This window comes from Electrophorus electricus, chromosome 20 (genome assembly GCF_041902795.1).
Source record: "Electrophorus electricus isolate QZ-2024a chromosome 20, ASM4190279v1, whole genome shotgun sequence".
Classification (NCBI taxonomy): domain Eukaryota; kingdom Metazoa; phylum Chordata; class Actinopteri; order Gymnotiformes; family Gymnotidae; genus Electrophorus; species Electrophorus electricus.
The window spans coordinates 14,596,139-14,613,989 of record NC_137516.1 but is presented as its reverse complement, the minus strand read 5'-3'; the positions used below and the strand labels follow the sequence as shown (position 1 = coordinate 14,613,989).

The 17,851-nt window shown below is 43.1% G+C and overlaps 1 protein-coding gene across 2 annotated transcripts; it reads left to right on the top strand.

The window, feature by feature from the left end:
- Positions 1-4,694: 4,694 nt before the first annotated feature.
- brinp3b (bone morphogenetic protein/retinoic acid inducible neural-specific 3b) lies at positions 4,695-17,609 on the top strand. 2 transcript variants are annotated; one of them, XM_081703790.1, is made up of 8 exons: positions 5,471-5,608; positions 6,644-6,709; positions 8,176-8,366; positions 9,935-10,128; positions 14,583-14,688; positions 14,896-15,132; positions 15,534-15,756; positions 16,336-17,609. In XM_081703790.1, exons 3-8 carry the CDS (start codon positions 8,234-8,236, stop codon positions 17,450-17,452), a joined length of 2,010 nt encoding a protein of 669 aa, XP_081559916.1. In that variant the 5' UTR covers positions 5,471-5,608; positions 6,644-6,709; positions 8,176-8,233; the 3' UTR covers positions 17,453-17,609. The 2 variants fall into 2 exon arrangements, with proteins under 2 accessions (XP_026876854.2, XP_081559916.1); XM_027021053.3 differs by lacking the exon at positions 6,644-6,709 and having other exon boundaries at positions 4,695-5,608.
- Positions 17,610-17,851: the final 242 nt, after the last annotated feature.

Here is a 17,851-nt window from a genome sequence, read left to right as displayed (position 1 = left end):
GCTAGTGAAATGTGAAAATACTTCACTTTTAACAAAACAGCAGTCCATCTGTGAGCAAAACACAATAACCACAAGGAGGAAATAACGACTTCTGCTTTACAGCTTACATAAGTCAGCACAAAGCACTCTGTGGTTAAAAAAAAAAAGAAATTACAGTGTGTACTATACAGTTTGGCTTGGAATGTTTGTACTGTGTGTGGCACTGATCACTGCTCAGTAGCTCTTATAGGTTGTGTTTAAAAACCTTTCCTAGGGGCTAGAAAAAAAACCCAAAACATTATGCATGCTTAGGACTGACTGTAGCCTTGAAGTGAACAAAATATGTTCTTTCTTCCTACACAGGGTTTTTTTCACATCAACCTCATTTCAACCAGTGAAACTTTTGCACTCTTGCAGGCGAGGCTAAACTCGACAGACCGGCGGTAGCAGAAGTTTCGTACACAGCATAGCGCTCTTACCGCCCGCCACATGAGAGAAACCCTGCAGGCCGTGCCAAGCTCTGGTAATTACATGTAAATGGCCCCAGAGTGGCTTCATGGTTGTTTTAGAGGGAAAGACCTTGAGCAGAAAGACCTTGTGGCTGTTTCCAAAGTCCCTGGAGCGGAGGGCACCTCTGCAAAGCCTCCACGCCCACAGCCCTCACCCTGACTGGCCATGAGATATACAGATTGCATATGAGCCTGTGGGCTTTATTCTGACTTTTAAAGGATTCCTTTTCTTCGTCCATTTTTTACATCTACGTAGGTGTTTACACTGTAACAAATAACTGACCTTAATCACTGGACTCATTTTTCAGTACTCTTTTAGACAAGCTTGTTGTTTGCAAATGCAGCACCAAGTGCTCTCCAGACCTCCAGCTAGTTTGAGCAATTCTGTGCAAAGACTTGCAGATGGCCTATGACATATACTAATTAACGATACTCAAATGATAATCAGAAAAGTTTTTACATTTAAAATACGATCACATTTTCGAGGGGTCAAAGGCACAAATTTAAAATTAATATGGAAGAAGAGAGTAAAGAGTTCTTTAAATAACGATACTTGATAATAACAACTGGCTGTGGTGTCATTGTTTTTACATATGCAGCAATAATAGCATTTAGTTGTACCTTAATCAGATAACCTGTGAAGAATTTATCATTAGTGTTTATGGGCAGCTCTCACAACCATAGCGCACAATTAAGCACCGAAGCTTAATTCTGCTCTAGCTCATGCCTCGGAGAACTCGTGCAGTTCAGTAAATAGCCCTTGAATTTTTCACTATAAAACACCATGCATGACAAGGACTCTGTGCCAGTTAACCTCGCATGTTATACGGCGAAAACTGCGGTGCTTAAATTCGTGCGTGACCTTGGCATGATGGCTATGGAGAGAATCTCAGCTCATATGGATGCCGTTGTCCTGCAGAGCAACAAAGTAATATTGGCCTGCTGATTTTCTACAGTTACCGGTTAACGGGTTGCTTTGAGCGCTGAATCTTCTCGAACCAAAGTCAGGGCAGGGCGTCAAATGCTGTGATCTTGCAGGTAATATAAACAGAGTGTAAGTCGTTCACTTGTGCATCACACCATACCTTCAGGAATTTGCTTAATTCCATCGCAGCCCTAAGAGATGGCCAATATGTCAATTGATGCACAAGGCCATTGTGTACTCTGGTTTAATTTTTGCAGAGGATGGAAGAAGCCTAACAAAAGAGCAGAGCATTGAATTCCACACTTCTTCCTCCACACACAGAAAGGTGCAGGGCGTCCATCAAAACCCATTAAAATGAAGCATTGTTGAAATGTCTGCATTGGTTGACTCTTGGGTTTTCACACTTTCTTTCCTCCCCAAAATGCTCTGCAATTTTCTTTATAGAGAAGTGTTCGCTCATGGTCAAGAAAGGAATGGTCTGTGGCCTCTCTTTTGTGAGGTGCCAATGGTGTTACATTTTAGGTCAATCCGCTCTCAATCAAACGCGCCTCTATATGGAAAGGCCTTGCACTTCTAAAAACAGTAAGGAGAGCAAAGAGTTTCTTGGCTGAGCATTTCAACTCTGTATCGTTTGAAATGAAGCAGCAATTAGACAGAAAGACAGAAAAACATAGCCATCCCATCTTCAGGTCATTTCATTTAATTTAACATCAGCCGCAGCAACAACTGCGACAATAATAACTTTTCCTATAAATGTAATGTACTGTACTCGGTAATGAACATCACCAAATGCAGATGGAGACTGGGTGAAATGTTGTGTGAAACTCTGCAAAAAAAAGTGAAAGGCACTTTGTGTTTGAGTTTCGGCAGCAATGTATTCAGCAGCCATGTGCAACACCAGACTTTGAACATCAGTTCAATATGAGCCTCAAAGGCCTGCCTGTCAGTTCAGTGAATCTGCTTTAGAGTGACAAAACAGGAAAACAAACAAACAAACTCCGCAAGCTCACTTGGTAACCACTCACAAAACTGCACCTAATTAATACACAGATATATGATCATTATGACCATCCAACCTTGGAAAGGACAATGGGAAAAGCCCTAGACTGTCTTCTGATTTGTTAGAAGGAAATGGTGAAATATTCCTTTGAAACAGTCCCACATTCCTCCCATGACAGTGCATGTAAAATGGAAGCTAGTATAAAACTTGTGAAGACCCTACAGAATGTTTAAAACCCGTGTGTTGCTGCAAAAAAGTAAGAAAGGTTAGAAACAGTGACAAGCTTTCATCTGTAAGCTTTTGATCATGCTGATCATTTGGCAGTTGTTTCAGTAAGTGAGTCATGAAGGTCAGAAAAGTAAGTAATCATTAATCAGCACGCCATATGTTTGAGTGGCTAGCGGAGCCTTTCGTTAGATAGCTGGAACGTACTGCATTAGTCACTGCCCTTTGGCAAACATGGGCCCAACAAACAACTTCAGGCTTTCCGTTGGAATGCAAATTTTTGTGTTTGCTCTCTGGCACTGCTGTGCACATGGAATCTTTTTTTAAAATAAAAATTAACTGATATTCCCATTTCCCAGAACAGAATGCTAATGGTTTTATCCATGAATGACCACTTATTTATTATTTACATTGTTGTAGTTAAATGGTATGTAATATATACAAAACACATCCAAAAAGCACAGATCACAGGTATTGCTGCAGATATGCACCTGTGTATAGTCTTTCCATTGATGCAATGTGGGTTAACAGCATTGTGCCTACACACACACACACACACACACACACACACACACACACACACACACCTTGTGTGTAATACTCTGTTGGTCCTTCATCATGCATGCCTGCCTTTCTCGTCTTAGTCACACAGGGGTGTTGGGTGGAATCCACATCAAGCTCCTCTCTGGGACAGACTGTGTGACTTATGCAGTGGGAGTCACAGGAGATGCTCACTGCTCACAGCCTGACCTGGAGGGGAGGGGGCGGGGTAACACAAAAGAGAGTTAAGTAAGAACACAGGAATGGTGGGAACAGGAAGAAAAATGCCAGCATATCAGAGACTAGGGACGGAGGTTTAGGAGCATTTTGAATACTGTGCACAAAGAACAAAGGTTCAGAAGACTGGAGTTTTTATCCCCAGGAGAGCACTTTGCCTCTTCTCTCTCTCTCTCTCTCTCTCTCTCTCTCTCTCTCTCTCTCTCTCTCTCTCTCGCTCTCTCTCTCGCTCTCGCTCTTTCTCTCTCTGCCTCTTGTTGTCTTCTCGTTCTCGTTCTCTTTCTTTATGAACAGTTATCTCTCTGTTTCTTTCATATTTTCTCCATGCCCTTTCCCCATTTTCCTATCTCTGCCTCCTTTTCTCGTTAAAAAACAAATAACGGCAAATTCAACAATAGCAAACGTTGCATGCTTTTTGCCCTGGAAAGTCAAATTGTTCCACAAAGGACAACCAGGTCTCGATGTGTCAGTGGAGCACATCGTCTCAGCTGACTGGTGTAATTTCCCTACTGTGGAACGCATATAATACTGCATCGGCATTACTGAGTTTAAGGTGTCTGCAGATCACAAAAACCTGCTAGGAGATTTCTTACAAGATTGATTCATTCATGAACCTCAGTTGGTTTAAAGATTCAAGGATACTAGCCATGCAAATTTAACGAGAGCATGAAAAGTGAACATCTGTATGGGGTCCATCTGAATTCTATAACTCACTTTTTGCCACACACACACACACACACACACACACACACACACACACACACACACACACACACACACACACACACACAAACACAAAGGGATTTTATGCAGAACAGAGTAGGCCTGTTGTTTAAAAAAACCCTAACACAAGCATTTTTGCTGGGTTCTACAGAATTTATGTCCTGTATTAAGTCATTCGTACCAAGCTGTTATACATGAATACTTTCCAACAAATAGAATCTGTTTTGGTTTTTTTTATCTTCATGTTTGTATTTATTTATATTTTTGTTTGTTTGCCTGGCTGGTTGGTTGGGTAAATCCTATCCTAAAAATGATCCAAACTATATCCCACTAAAGCTCATTAGCAAATCTTATTAAAAAATATGTATACATGACCAATACCCATTAGCATAAAATTGAAGCCACTTATTTATAATAAGACTACCGAAATCAGTAATGTTGACGGAAGAAAACAAAGTAAATATATACGAATGGGCTGAGAGGGAGGAGACGTGTCTAAGGTGGGGTGGGCGGACAAGCAAGCGAGAGTTTGTCCATTTCTTTAGTGCGTGAGGGAGTGAATGTTTCGGAGAAGACAAACACAAGAACAAATATTGCTCGAGCTGGCCGCGAGCAGATGAATGCGATTGCCTCTGAATGCACCGGCGACAAGGAGCGCGTGCACTTCTTTGATTGCAAACCCGAAGTGCCTCCTGAAGGCAGAACAGAACATTGTTAAGCGGATGTTTAGTTTCACCTGGCTCCTGCAGGGTTTTTTTACATTATTATTATTTAAACCTTGCCACGCATCGTCATTTCTAAGAGTTGGATTCCTTTTATGTTTGTCAGAATTTTTGCACGACGCCAGCCAACTTATTTCTAACAACAAACTGCTCGGTTGAGAAAACAGAGAAAGGCTTTTAGATCGATTACACTGTACTGAACGGTGTCCTAATTTGATATGACAAACTGTCTGTGGAGACAACACATATGTATTGAGTAGTATTTCACTGTGGCGCTTTGGCGACCTTGGATTTGGCACCACATCTAATAGCCTTCTAGGGTGTTCGCAGCGTTTCCAAACCAAAGTCGTCCACAAGTCAGGTAGTGACCCTCTCCATCACTCCTGGAGTTGTGACGCGCGATTGCCATAAACAAGACGAAGCGCGAAATGCCCCGTCTTACCGTAAACTGGAGCCACTGCAGGAGAGACTTGGGAGAATGAAGAATGCATGGCTGAAGAGTGCATGGCTGAAGAATGCAGGAACGGAGTGTTGGTCTTAGACCGCTTTACCTGATGTCCCTATGGTTGGGCATGGTGCTCTATCTCCGCTGTTGCTGGATTCTGCTCGCCGTGATCGCTTGTGCCAACGCCTCTGAACCTCTTGGGTGGCTGTTGTCGGATAAAGGTCCGTTCCATCGCGCTCAAGAGTTCACCGAGTTTACGGAGCGATACCAACACGGATTTACAACTAAATACAAAATTTACAGGTACGCTAACTTGCCTTACTTGACATAAAAATAATTATTTTTGATAGATTTTTTTATACATAAGATAGTGGTGACAAAACTGACTAAATGCTCCAGATCATTCTAAAATTTTGCCATACATTTAAATACTCATTTCTTTTTATTATAATGAGCCAGCAGTTGTTTAGAAATTTCTGTTAATTTTGATTCTGATACTGCGTAATGTTTTACTTTTACGATACTGACCTTGTCATCCGAAACTGATCATTTATTGTATGATAGTTGTTGACTGTGTGAAATGAAAAGATTTGTGGTAACATTCCTTCACCTCACATACCTTTTGCTGGACGGACATTTCCCTAGCGGATCATAACTACTCTTGCAGAGCACGTAGATACGTATGGGCTGTGCATGTGTGATATGGCATCAGTAGAAAGGTGGATAGATGGCATAGGCGTTTACTCTTAAGATTATCACAGTATAGACAGATAGCGAGGATGCCACAAGCTCGGCTATTCAACTTGTGCAGTAAAGGTTACTTATGTTCAGTTGTTTTCCTGTTGTCTAACATTTTGTGCCAGTTTGGACCCTGTATTTGTGACAGCTGCTGAGATTCGGCTGTGATGATTAAAATGGTTGCATCAGGAGCTGCAAAGTCTTCTCTTTAATTGCGTAGAAAGTGAAATTCAGTTTAGAAATGGATTCCCCCTCCCCAAATCACCACATAAAAGCCATTGACCTTTCCCCTGATGTTCCTGCTTTGTAGTAGAACCCTCTCTGATTGGAGAATTAGCTTCGGTTTCCACTTGACCTCATCTTCATTTGCTGCTACGCTCTTTGCCCCTGATTACATGGTGGCTTTCTGATTTTTGATTACGTGGTGCCTTCAGGACAGTGCCGAAGGCTCTTGAGCGGAACGCCATATTACTCCATCACTGGTTAGCACCTCATTGCTGTGCCACCCATCAGACCTCTCCACACCCATTCAGAACTTCTGTCATTGGGCTGATTGGTGGTAATGACGTCCTCCGTTCAGTCTATGATTGCTCCCTCCAGGATTGGCCTCTTCAGACAAGTGATTCTATTGGTTCCCCTGAATCCTGAGGGCTTGTGTTGATCAAGGTAAGCGAGTTGGGGCTGGTGCTTTTTAATCTGCAGGGGAAGATTTCTTCCTGAGCTGTCTCCTGTGTGGTTCCAATATGGAATGGTATTGTGGGAACTTGATGAGTAAACAAAACGAAAATAAATATTAAGTCTGCGGCACGGTAGGTCCAATGACCTTGTGGTAGGAGGCCCAGATGGGTCAGACGGTCATGGGTTGATATGGGGTACATGTCTGTAGGTGGCATGTGTATTGACTCAACACAGATGGCATTGCACAGACGACTGGTAACTTTTACACAGGTGCAAAGACATTCGTAAATGTCACATATGTGACCTCCAGATAAGATTGGTGGTTCAGAACAGGAATGAAAAGCAGTGGGCCTAGCCGATGTAGCTGCGAGCGTTAAATGATAAGTTTAAAAATTATGTCATGTTGATGTATTAAGTATTACACAGTGTTACAGAGTGTGTTACTGATATTCAAGCAAAGATAAGTGTTTATGTAGGCGGGGGGGGGGCAAACCTGAGATGGAAGTCCCCTAGGGCCAGTAGCAAGTGCTGCCAGACATCTCAGAGATAGAGAGATCAGCCATCCATCCTGTCAGGTTTGTTTGTGTGCATACTATCAACGTCTAAAACAGAATTCACTTTACACTGTTACCCTGTTACACTGTGATTAATTACAGTTTAATATACTGAATAACAATGTGCATCACACTCTGATACTCATAATGAAAAACAGAGTATTAGTGTGCATAGAGTAAGGTCAGCACAAGTACCAATTTCAAACAGTTGTTACGCACTGTTAATCACTGTATTACGCTGTATGGCTATGTAATGTAAAGTATAATGTAGATATAAACTATAACAGTGTGGTAACTGTGGCAATATAATGTAAACTGTTACTGACAATTATTACAGTGGATGGTGTTAATAAGCTATGGGCTTTGAAAGATGAAATGCCTTCGTAAATTAATCCCACAAATAATGAAAAGATATATGCGGACTTTTCATGTTATATGATACTCAAGTGTAACATTTTAATAATTCAACTTATTTGACCAGTTAACGGTATGCTCCACCTGATAGATTCGTGGGTTTATGCACTGCAGAAGAGTGCAGGCAGAACACGGCTCGGCCGGGCTTAGAACAGAAGGATGCGTGTGGATGCCATTTTGAGCGTTTTGTGAAGCACTACAGTGTGCTTAGGTGGATCCTGCACCTGGCCCCCTGTTGAGACTGTTGAAGTCCCAGCCCAATCAAATACCCCGCACTGTCCCTGCATGTGTTGGCTGACTACAGTGGCAAAGTTTGGAACGGATCCGGAGCAAAAACAAAGGGGGGGGGGGGCGGGGGCAAGGCAGAGATGGAGGGGAGACACACTGAGCTAACCCAGGGGAGGCTGCGAAACGACTGTGATACGGTGTAGGAGGGAACCAGATGGGGTGTCCTGAATGGTCTGCTCCGCTTGTGGGGCTCCACAGGGAGTTTGGCCGATGGAAGGTGAACAGCCTGGTGGCGGAGCGGCCGGAGGCCCGAGGTATGGCTGCGCCCTTTGACCCAGACTTCATCCACAACATCCGTCAGCTGGGGAGGAGGCCAAGTTTGCAGAGGATTACGGACAGCCTCATAAGGAAGTATGGCACTCACTTCCTGGTATCGGCCACCCTGGGAGGTAAGGGGATGCGTAAGTGTCCTCATGGTATGAGGACAGTTCAGCGCTAATTTCTGATATTCCCGTTTTCTCATCAGTTATTCTTAATTCCCCCCAATGGATTTTATGTGAAGGTGTGGCCCCTTGCTCTCCAAGGGCCACTTCAATCCCACTGTTGTATCTATGCACCTTCCATGTCAGTTTCAATGTGGCTTCCCCATATTTCACAGTAGTTACTGAATTTTCAGGTTTTAAGATTAATAACTAAATATTAAGCCTGAACTTTAACAGGTGAAAGGTACAGTACAGTGAAAAATCAATTTACAGCATTTTGCCCTTACCTTGAATGTCATTGATCAACCCAAACATGTTTGATGTCTAAAGGTCGTTTCCTTAGTTTTGCACTGGAGTTGCAAGGATAGTGTAGCTAAAAAGGAAGGGAAGCTTATACCTACCAGCTTTCTAGAAACCACGTACCAAAATCATCACATCCTTAAATAGATTTGCTTAAGTTTGCTTACAGTTTCTGATACTGTATACGGTCAGTAACTGTCATAATATTATTTGTAAAATAAAGCATACTCACAAATTTGCATTGCATTGCTAAAATGTGAACCATCTTCAAGTGTAGGCTTAAGGGCAATTTTAGGTTAAAGTGTAAAATGTGTTTTCTCTCCAGGACAATGACATAGTGCCATTTAACCTTAGGTGTTGAATAAGGCAGTACACTGTAGCACAGTGTGAGCTGGAAGGCATAAAGACAGTCAAGGTGCTGCTCTCTGGCTATCTAGATGCAGTTTAACGAGCCTGAGAAATGTAGTGTCACAAAAGTGTATTATAAAATATATGAAAATATCACAAAAATGCAAAAGAAATACATTATGTTGGTAAACAGTGGTTGTCCAACTTTAACAGGCTAGGCTATTAGTCATAATTGCAGGGCTGTTAGTGGGAGGTGTTCTCTTATGTGCTCTAGGTGTTTTGAACTGAGCATACAGTTCAGAGTACCTAAAGAATAGACATTGCAAAGTGAGATAACTGGAAGATGAACACGAGAGAGGCTGGTATTGATGCCAATTTTCCCACCTCATGCTGCCTGTGTGTGATGATTGGCCCATGGCAGTTATGGTGCTGTAACTGTAAAAGGAGCTCCACAGCTGCCTTTTTCTAAAGAGTAATTACACTGCACACCAAGGTGATGCTATGATCGATATCTCAGTCACTAAACGTACCTCCTCTGCCCTCATTTGGGCTCCTTTGGGAGATCGGTTAAAGCTCTACCTGATTCACCACAGAACACCCCCTGACTGGATTCATTTTTCTCCAAAATGCATTCTCCCTAAATAAACCCTCCAGCAGAGTCAATTGACTTCGGTTCTCCCTCGCCCATTTAGAGATGAACGATACCCCCACATGCATATCATCCATAAAATAAGTGATGAGCCCTCCGGGATTCGGCAAGGGCTGCAGGGTTCACTGAGCTCCTGGCGGCCAAGGATAGAGACAGAGAGTTCGGGCTGTGGGTGATTAGAGCTGATCGGTCGCCTTGGCGCGGGGCTAATGGTTCTTGCCACGCTCTCGCCTGCCAGGGGAGGAGTCCTTGACCATTTTCGTGGATAAGGGGAAGCTGAGTGGCGGCCCGCCTGGCCGCTCGGCTGCCAACGGCACAGCCTCGCCTCTATCCCTGGAGGCCCTGCATCAACTCGCTGCCTCCTACTTCATCGACAGGGACAGCACACTACGCAAGCTCCACCACCTCCAGATCGCCACCGCAGCAATTAAGGTACAGCGCTTGCCTTTCCGCAGCAGTCAGACCGGGCCCGTGCACTCCCTTCAGTTGCCTTTAGGTGTGAGACTTGCTCCATGTCCTGTTTCTGCATACGATGAATGATATTTTCACACGAGGGCAGAATGTATGCGGAACCTTAGAGACGCCTTGGGTAGGTGTCTTCAGTACTATGCATTAGGGAACAAACTGAAAGTGACTGAAACTCGTTTTTTACTGTTCTACTATATTCTGAGGGTAACCTGAGTAAATACTAATATAATATTTTTTAAACATTCTAGTGCAGTCTGCAAAGTTTGAAAACCTTTCATGCTGTAAGTAGATTAATGAATGTGTCAAGTGTAGCTGTGCGTAGCGGTGGATAATCACTCATGCTACACATCTAGCATCAGTAGTCATATTTTGAAACCAGCATTTTTATTTTTTTTAATTAAAGATTCATGATAAATGAAAATAAATGAGTTTTCGTGAATGAACTATAGCTGTGTGCAGTAATAAGGTAGTCTAAATAACAAATGAATTCTTTGAAAGCCTTTCTGAGCTTCATTTCAAGTGGAATACATTGAAAAGGGATAAACCTAGTTGAGAAAAATTATATAATGGCATTTACTTTTAGCCATGATACTTAAGTACTCATTTTAGTGCAAATGTTTTCACATTATCATCCAAGAATAAATAGGCTTCTGCCTCTGCTCCTTCAGGAGTAATTCACAACCCAGGTACACGCAACCCAGGTTTAGAGTCGTCGTATTTACTTTTCCACTGCGGTTGAGATGACTGCGAACGGTGCTCCATTAACGAGGGACGGGGGCAGGTGTCACGGTGACGGATGAACCTGGCATGTCTATTCATATTCCTCTCCACAATGGCTAATTCCTCTCATTATTAACTATATTTGCGGCGAGAAAAACGAGGCGCTCTGAAGAACAGACACGGCGCGTGGGCCGCCTCCGAGGAGCGTTTAAAACTCCGGCTGCAAGGGGAGTGATTCCTCAGCACCACTCTGACAGATGAACAGGTGACTGGGGAAGAAGAGTGCAGGCATGGATTAAATTAGGGGTTTAATGATGATGCAAGAGAGAGGAGGTCATAGGCCTTATTCATTTAGCTGGGTCTTCATTAGAGCCCCAGATGCTACCCCTAACAGTGGCCTGGCTTAGCATGAAGATATAATAATAATAATAATAATAATAATAATAAATGTACCAAACATGAGCAATCGTTTGTCCAAAGAACTGAATGGATCTTATATACCTCATCTCAGATGATATCAGATATGTTCCTTGTCATATCTTAGCTATCAGATGAGGAAAATGACATGATAAAAAGCAATTAAAAATGCAAGAGGATACAGACCTTGAGAGAATATTAAATGCCACAGAAAAGTGGTATCTCCATCATATTAGATTTATGCAATGCATGTAAGGTAAAAGATGCTGTAAGGTAAAGCACTGAACAAGTGCCTGATAAGCAATAGTGCAGGATTTTGGCCAGGAAAATGCAGGATCCATGCCTTTCACGGACTTCAGATCCCCTGCCTCTGGAACTTCAGAAAAGCCTTACAGAATAGAATATGGGTTTTTTGAACAATAGTTCAGATTCTACTGCCAAGATCTGAAACACGTGGCATTGGGTTAGTTCTCTACGAGCCGAATTCAGGCTCAAACCACTTCAGGCTCCTCTGACAATGTTATAAACCGCAGGCAATTTTTTTCAACAAAGGACCTGCTTCACAGTAAAAGTACAAGTTGCAGAGTTACCATTTCAATTAAATATACAGTCACAGCAGTTTTGATGTGTGAAAAGGTTATTAAGAGATATTTCAATTCCTTGAAGAAAAATCAGCTATAAATGGATTTGGTTTTAAAAAGTCTATTATTTCTATAATAAAACACTCCGTTATTAATAAATATCGATTGAGTTAACTTGTGTTAGCTTTCATTAAATGAAAAAAGTCCTTGATATTGGACTGTGAATACTGAATACTGTTCAGTTTTTGTTCATTCATTCAGAACTTACTATAGCTCCTGAAGGGTTAAATACACTGAGCGTCTCTTAATAATCCTTCTAATTGGTGCAGCTGGATGGTGTGCGAAAAGTTAGCTGCAGTTAGATTGTTTAGGCATTTTCTTAGCCATTTTCCAAGCTACGATTAGGGCTTGCTCAATCATTAAAAAAGCACGCTAGGAGGACTTCAGCCAATGCCCAGACTTTCCTTTCCTCCTACTTTAGAATTGATAAGCTGCTAAGAAATGCTCAAAGTGAATCTGACCGCAGGGTGTCATTAGCTAGTCCAGAGGAACCCACTTTGCAGAATTCCCCAGCGCCACAGGAACCAAAGATGTTTGTTTGGGCTCTAATGTTTAGTCGGTGGCTAGAAGTGCCTGTGAATAAGATCTGGCCCAGGCCAACTTTATTTTTTTTCTTTCCTTTTTGTTTGGCTTCACTTCAGCTCCTGACATGTCCGGCCAGACTCGGGCGTGATCGTGCAAGCTATGATTACCTGGCTCAGGTGTAGTTGCAGGTGGAACAAAAAATATGAATTGGCTAAAAAGGTATAAAGATCCTGAGGGAAGGACTGTAGGTGGGTGTTGTTGTTTTTTTTTAAATGACATTGTTTCTCAGGTTTTGTCCTTCTAAAATGAAGACTGAAAGAAACTGAAGTCTTGCGGTATTAAAGGAATACTCCATACTGAATTCTTGTGGTATTAAAAGAATAACTCATACTGAAGTCTTGTGGTATTAAAGAAATACTCCAAATAATACTCCAGTGTAAATTCCATGGCACAATTTGAACATCTTCTATAACTCTATTACTCTGTAACTCTAGAACATTTGACAAAAAAACATTAAATCCATACTGAACCACTCTGAATGATTAATAACCTATTTTATGGCACTTTATTGCAGGTGCATTCTTTTAATAATATGTTAAATGAAAGTATATTGGCCATTAATTGCCATGTGAACACTTGAATTCTTTTCACAATTGGAATTTTTGCATACTTTTTGGTGCATGTTCATTTGTCATGGTGAACTGCACAAAAAATCTGAATCATCAAATGTAATACATTCTTTTGAAGAGAAGAAACTCTCTGCATTTAAACTGAGACTGTAGTATAACTGCAGTTACATTTATCTGACACTTTTATCCAAAACAATTTACAATTATGACGGAGTACAACTTGAGGGTTAAGGGCCTTGCACAGGGGCCCAATACTGGCAGCTGAGGAGCTTGAAACAGCAACCTTCTGATTACAAGTCAAGTATATTAGCTACCCCTGCCCAGTTACTAGGGGAATGTTACCCAGTCAGCCAAAACAAAGCTAGCTAAACGTCATCTTAACAGAAGGATCAGTGAATTGACAGCTGTGTTAATGCTGGCTTATTTTTTCCTTCTTGGGTATTTAATGTGCATTTGCATGCAGTACAAAGGGTGCTTTGTTAGTGGGCTTCAAGGTCTTTGACTTTCACTGTGGTTATGGGGCCGTGCATCGAGCCAGTAAGCCTGAACCCTGCCGAAGAGTTTGTACCTCTAATGAATCTCCTTGCAGCACCATTAAGAGGAACACAGGAGCCTGCTGTGGGTGTAATGAAGCTCTTTCTTTCTCTCTCTCTTTTTGCTCTCTCACACACACTCACCTACTTATTGTCCTTGACTCTTTAGTAAGACTTTGAAGAATTTATTCAGATTTTTAAATTTTATTCAGCTCTATTAATTTTTTTTAGGAATGCTGAATGATGTGTAACTTCTCATAACTCTGCTGCTCTTTTATTGATTGTTTAGTTTTATTTAAGAACTGCACTATACACCAATACAACAATTAATCATTTAAGCAATGACAATAGACTAATCATCGATTAATCATTCAAGCGATGACAATAGACTAATCAATTGTATCATAACATGAGTCACACCGTTCTTCAGCTCTAAATAGCCAGAGGAAATCATGCAGTTGTTGAGTTTAGTCCAAATGATTCAGTGCCAATAATGTACTCTAATTACATTCTGTTCCTTTTGAATTGGTTACAAATTCTTTATTATTAGGAAGTGTAAACTTGGTTGATTTGTGAAAGACGTTAATGGTAGCCCACAAATAATAGAAATATCAATTTAATTACTCTCTTTTCCAATACTACAAGGAATTAAGATACTTGTTTTTAATTTGAAACCCATAGTGTGCTTGGCCATGAGTTGCTGCCCCCTGCTGTAGACTGTAGACTAGCAAAGCGGAGGAAACGCATTTTGGTTGCCATTGTTTGATTAATGATGAACTGATGACTTACAAATAAGGACCCAATTAATGTATTTGGATTTAATACTGCAGTTAGTGTTTAACAGATGAGACAGTCAAACACATTAACAGAGATATTCAGACAACTTATAATCAGATGCTGTGTGCCTTAACATTTCAGTGAAGCTCATTACTCCACCTTCTCTCCCTTTTCAGGTAACAGAGACCAGGACTGGCCCTCTCGGCTGCAGTAACTATGACAACCTTGACTCGGTCAGCTCAGTTTTGGTTCACAGCCCAGAGAACAAGGTTCAGTTACAAGGTAGAAACACACTCGAAAATATCTGACACTTCCTAGCACCGTAACAGCTCCTGCTCATGAATGACATGCTACGGAAGCCACATGATCAAAGCACCGCTTCTGGCCAGCAGATTACACACCGTGCTACTCGTTGGCAGGACTCACCTGCCCTGCGATGGTTCAGCAACTGGCGCAGGAGCGATAAAATGCCCCTGTTTTATTCCCCAGGCATCCAGGCTCTGCTCCCCGCATACCTGCGCAGCCGTTTCGTCAAGGCCGCCCTGGGCTATGTTGGCTGTAGCGGCGAGGGTCAGTTTGTATGCCGAAACAATGACTGCTGGTGCCAGTGCGACCACGAGCATCCGCATTGCAACTGCCCCCATGTGGACATCCGTGCCAACGAAGACTCCCTGGAGCGCACTAAGGGGGCCTGGAGCCAGGCCAACCAGGAGTTCGAGGAGTCAGGTGCTAAAAGTATTCTTTTTTTAGCCAATTATTGGGTGACTTATGAATGTCCATTACTTATTACTATATTATATGTTTTTGTTGTTGTTTAGATAGAAGACATAGACGGTTTTCACTGTAAAGCATATCATGATGCATTGTACCTTTAGTGATGTATTTTGATCACTGATAAATCACTGCAGTAAGTGTAAATGACATGGTTGTCACTTCACATGATGAGTGGCGGAATTAGAGTTTTTCTGTTTGCCGATATGACCTTCTCCAGTCCGAAGCCCCATAGTCCACAAAACCTGACTCATTATTATTCCATTTGGCCAGTCCCTATTTGCTTCCCAAGCAGTAAACAGATCCCTAGTATATACTAATCGGTCATTCCAGGCCTCCCTGTCCATTCCGAGCAGATGAGTTCCAGGCTTTCGTGGGCCGCCTGCCAATGCTTGCCATCCTGAACTCCACGGCGGTGCGGCAGGCGTGGAGGGTCGACGGCGCCCTGCAGCGGCGCTACGCCCAGCTGGAGAGCCGCGTGAGCCTCCTGCTCAGCAAGGCCCGCCGCACCACCCACCGCCTCTTCCGCCTCAGCAGGAGGTGCCACTCCAGGCCCAAAATAGTCATGCCCAGGGAGAGGTAAGTGCTCCACTAAAAGGTTGTGAAGTTTTAGCACCTGTGTGGGATTCAGAAAACTCTCTGGAGGGGACGCCCTCAAATTCGATCGCGAGGCTGTGAGGATCAAAAGTATTATTAACCTGTGACATAAAGGCACCTGCTAAAATCTTCATAAGTACATTACAATTTAAAAGCCCTGTGGTTTAACCATTTCTGTTTTGTTTCTCTATCTGTTTTCTACTGCTAATGACTAATGTTTTATTGCACCACTGGCTGCAACTTTTGGAGCTATTAGACAGCATTAGTGGGCTCTTTTCCTGCCATTTATGCCTTTAAAAGCAGGTCTTACCATAATGTGATGTTTGAAAGCCATTATCAGTATTGCAAAATGCAAATTGTTCATTTGCTGTCTATTATTTTTATATTGTGGTCATTTGTTACTTTTAGTGGTGCCATTGTGTTTCTTTCTGCAATTTGCACACATGAACTACATATAATTAGGGATTTTTTTGTTCCCTCTAGCTTTGATTTGTTTCGCTCTGTTGTTTCGCTGTATCCTCACCTCTGGGTTTCTTCGTTTGCTTAATGTGTGGCTCGCAGGTCTCTTGGCTACTGGCTGCATCGCGTCCTCTCCATCCTGTACTGCGGCGAGGGCCAGAGGCTGGGATTCTACTCGGAGGAGGCACAGCGCTGCCTGTGCCCGGCCGAGCATGCCTCGTGCCAGGCTGTGATCCCCTGTGCAGTGGGGGATGGACCTCGCTGCTCCTCCTGCTCACCGGACAACCGGACGCGCTGCTCGGCCTGCAACCCCGGGTTCACGTTGAGCCACGGCTTGTGCCGGCCCGCCGTGCCCGACCCTGCCGACCCTTACCTGGGCTTCGAGACAGACCTGCATGACCTGGAGCTGCGGCACTTGCTGCGGAGACGCGACGGCCGCATCGCTGCACCTGCCGTCTTCGTCAGCAACGACGTGCACCTCAACGCCTGGTTCGACCCCTCCTGGAGGAAGAGGATGCTTCTGACGCTAAAGAGCAACCGGCTCAAGTCTGGCCGGGTACACATGCTGCTGGGCGTCTCGCTACAGATCTGCACCACCAAGAACTCCACCCTGGAGCCGGCGCTGGCCGTCTCCGTCAACCCGTTCGGCGGGAGCCACTCGGAGAGCTGGACCATGCCTGTCGGGCAAAGCGGATACCCCGACTGGGAGAAGGCCAAGCTCGACATCCCAATGGACTGTTACAACTGGACTTTGACTTTAGGAAACCGTTGGAAGAGCTTCTTCGAGACGGTCCACTTCTACCTGCGAAGCCGGATCCGGGCCGACTTCGTGCAGGACAACGAGACGGCCTACTCGGAGCCCACCGATGGCACGGATGCCTCGCAGAACTTCGGCTACATGAAGATCAGCAGCATGCAGCTCCTTGGCTATAGCGTGCACTTCGACCCGGAAGCCATCCAGGACCTGATCCTGCAGTTGGACTACCCATACACTCAGGGATCCCAGGACTCCGCCTTGCTGCAGCTCACCGAGATCCGACGCAGGGTGAACAGGCTTTCTCCACCTGGGCTGGTGCCTCTGGATCTGTTCTCCTGTCTACTTCGACACCGACTCAAACTCTCCAGCTCTGAGGTCCTGAGAATTCTCACAGCACTGCAGGCTTTTGGTGCCAGACACCCTTACTACACAGAGTACGAAGCAACAAAACTATGTAGTTAATAAGCAGCATTTGGATCCAATTTATTTTTACTGTCTGTGTTTCATTTTACTGAGACAAAATTCAATTTCTCCAGGACTCTGAAGTATGTTTTTATGACCTAGCTCTTTGTTGGTGGTGTTTGATATAAACCGCTTTGCTGTTCATAGACGCAATATATATTTGATGTTTTTGATCCAAACAGTAGTTAAAAAACAAACATTTTAGCACAATTTCATCAACTTGCCAAATTTAAATTTAATAAAGTGGGCCTATTTAAAAAATTTAAAAATCTTTTAATCATGCAATTTTTTTCTATTTTTTCAGTGAAAGACTCCAGATGTTTTTGCCACGCTCCTAACTCTACATTAATCTTAAGCAGTAATATGGTGATTGTGTTTTCACTGTTCTATGTAAATCGA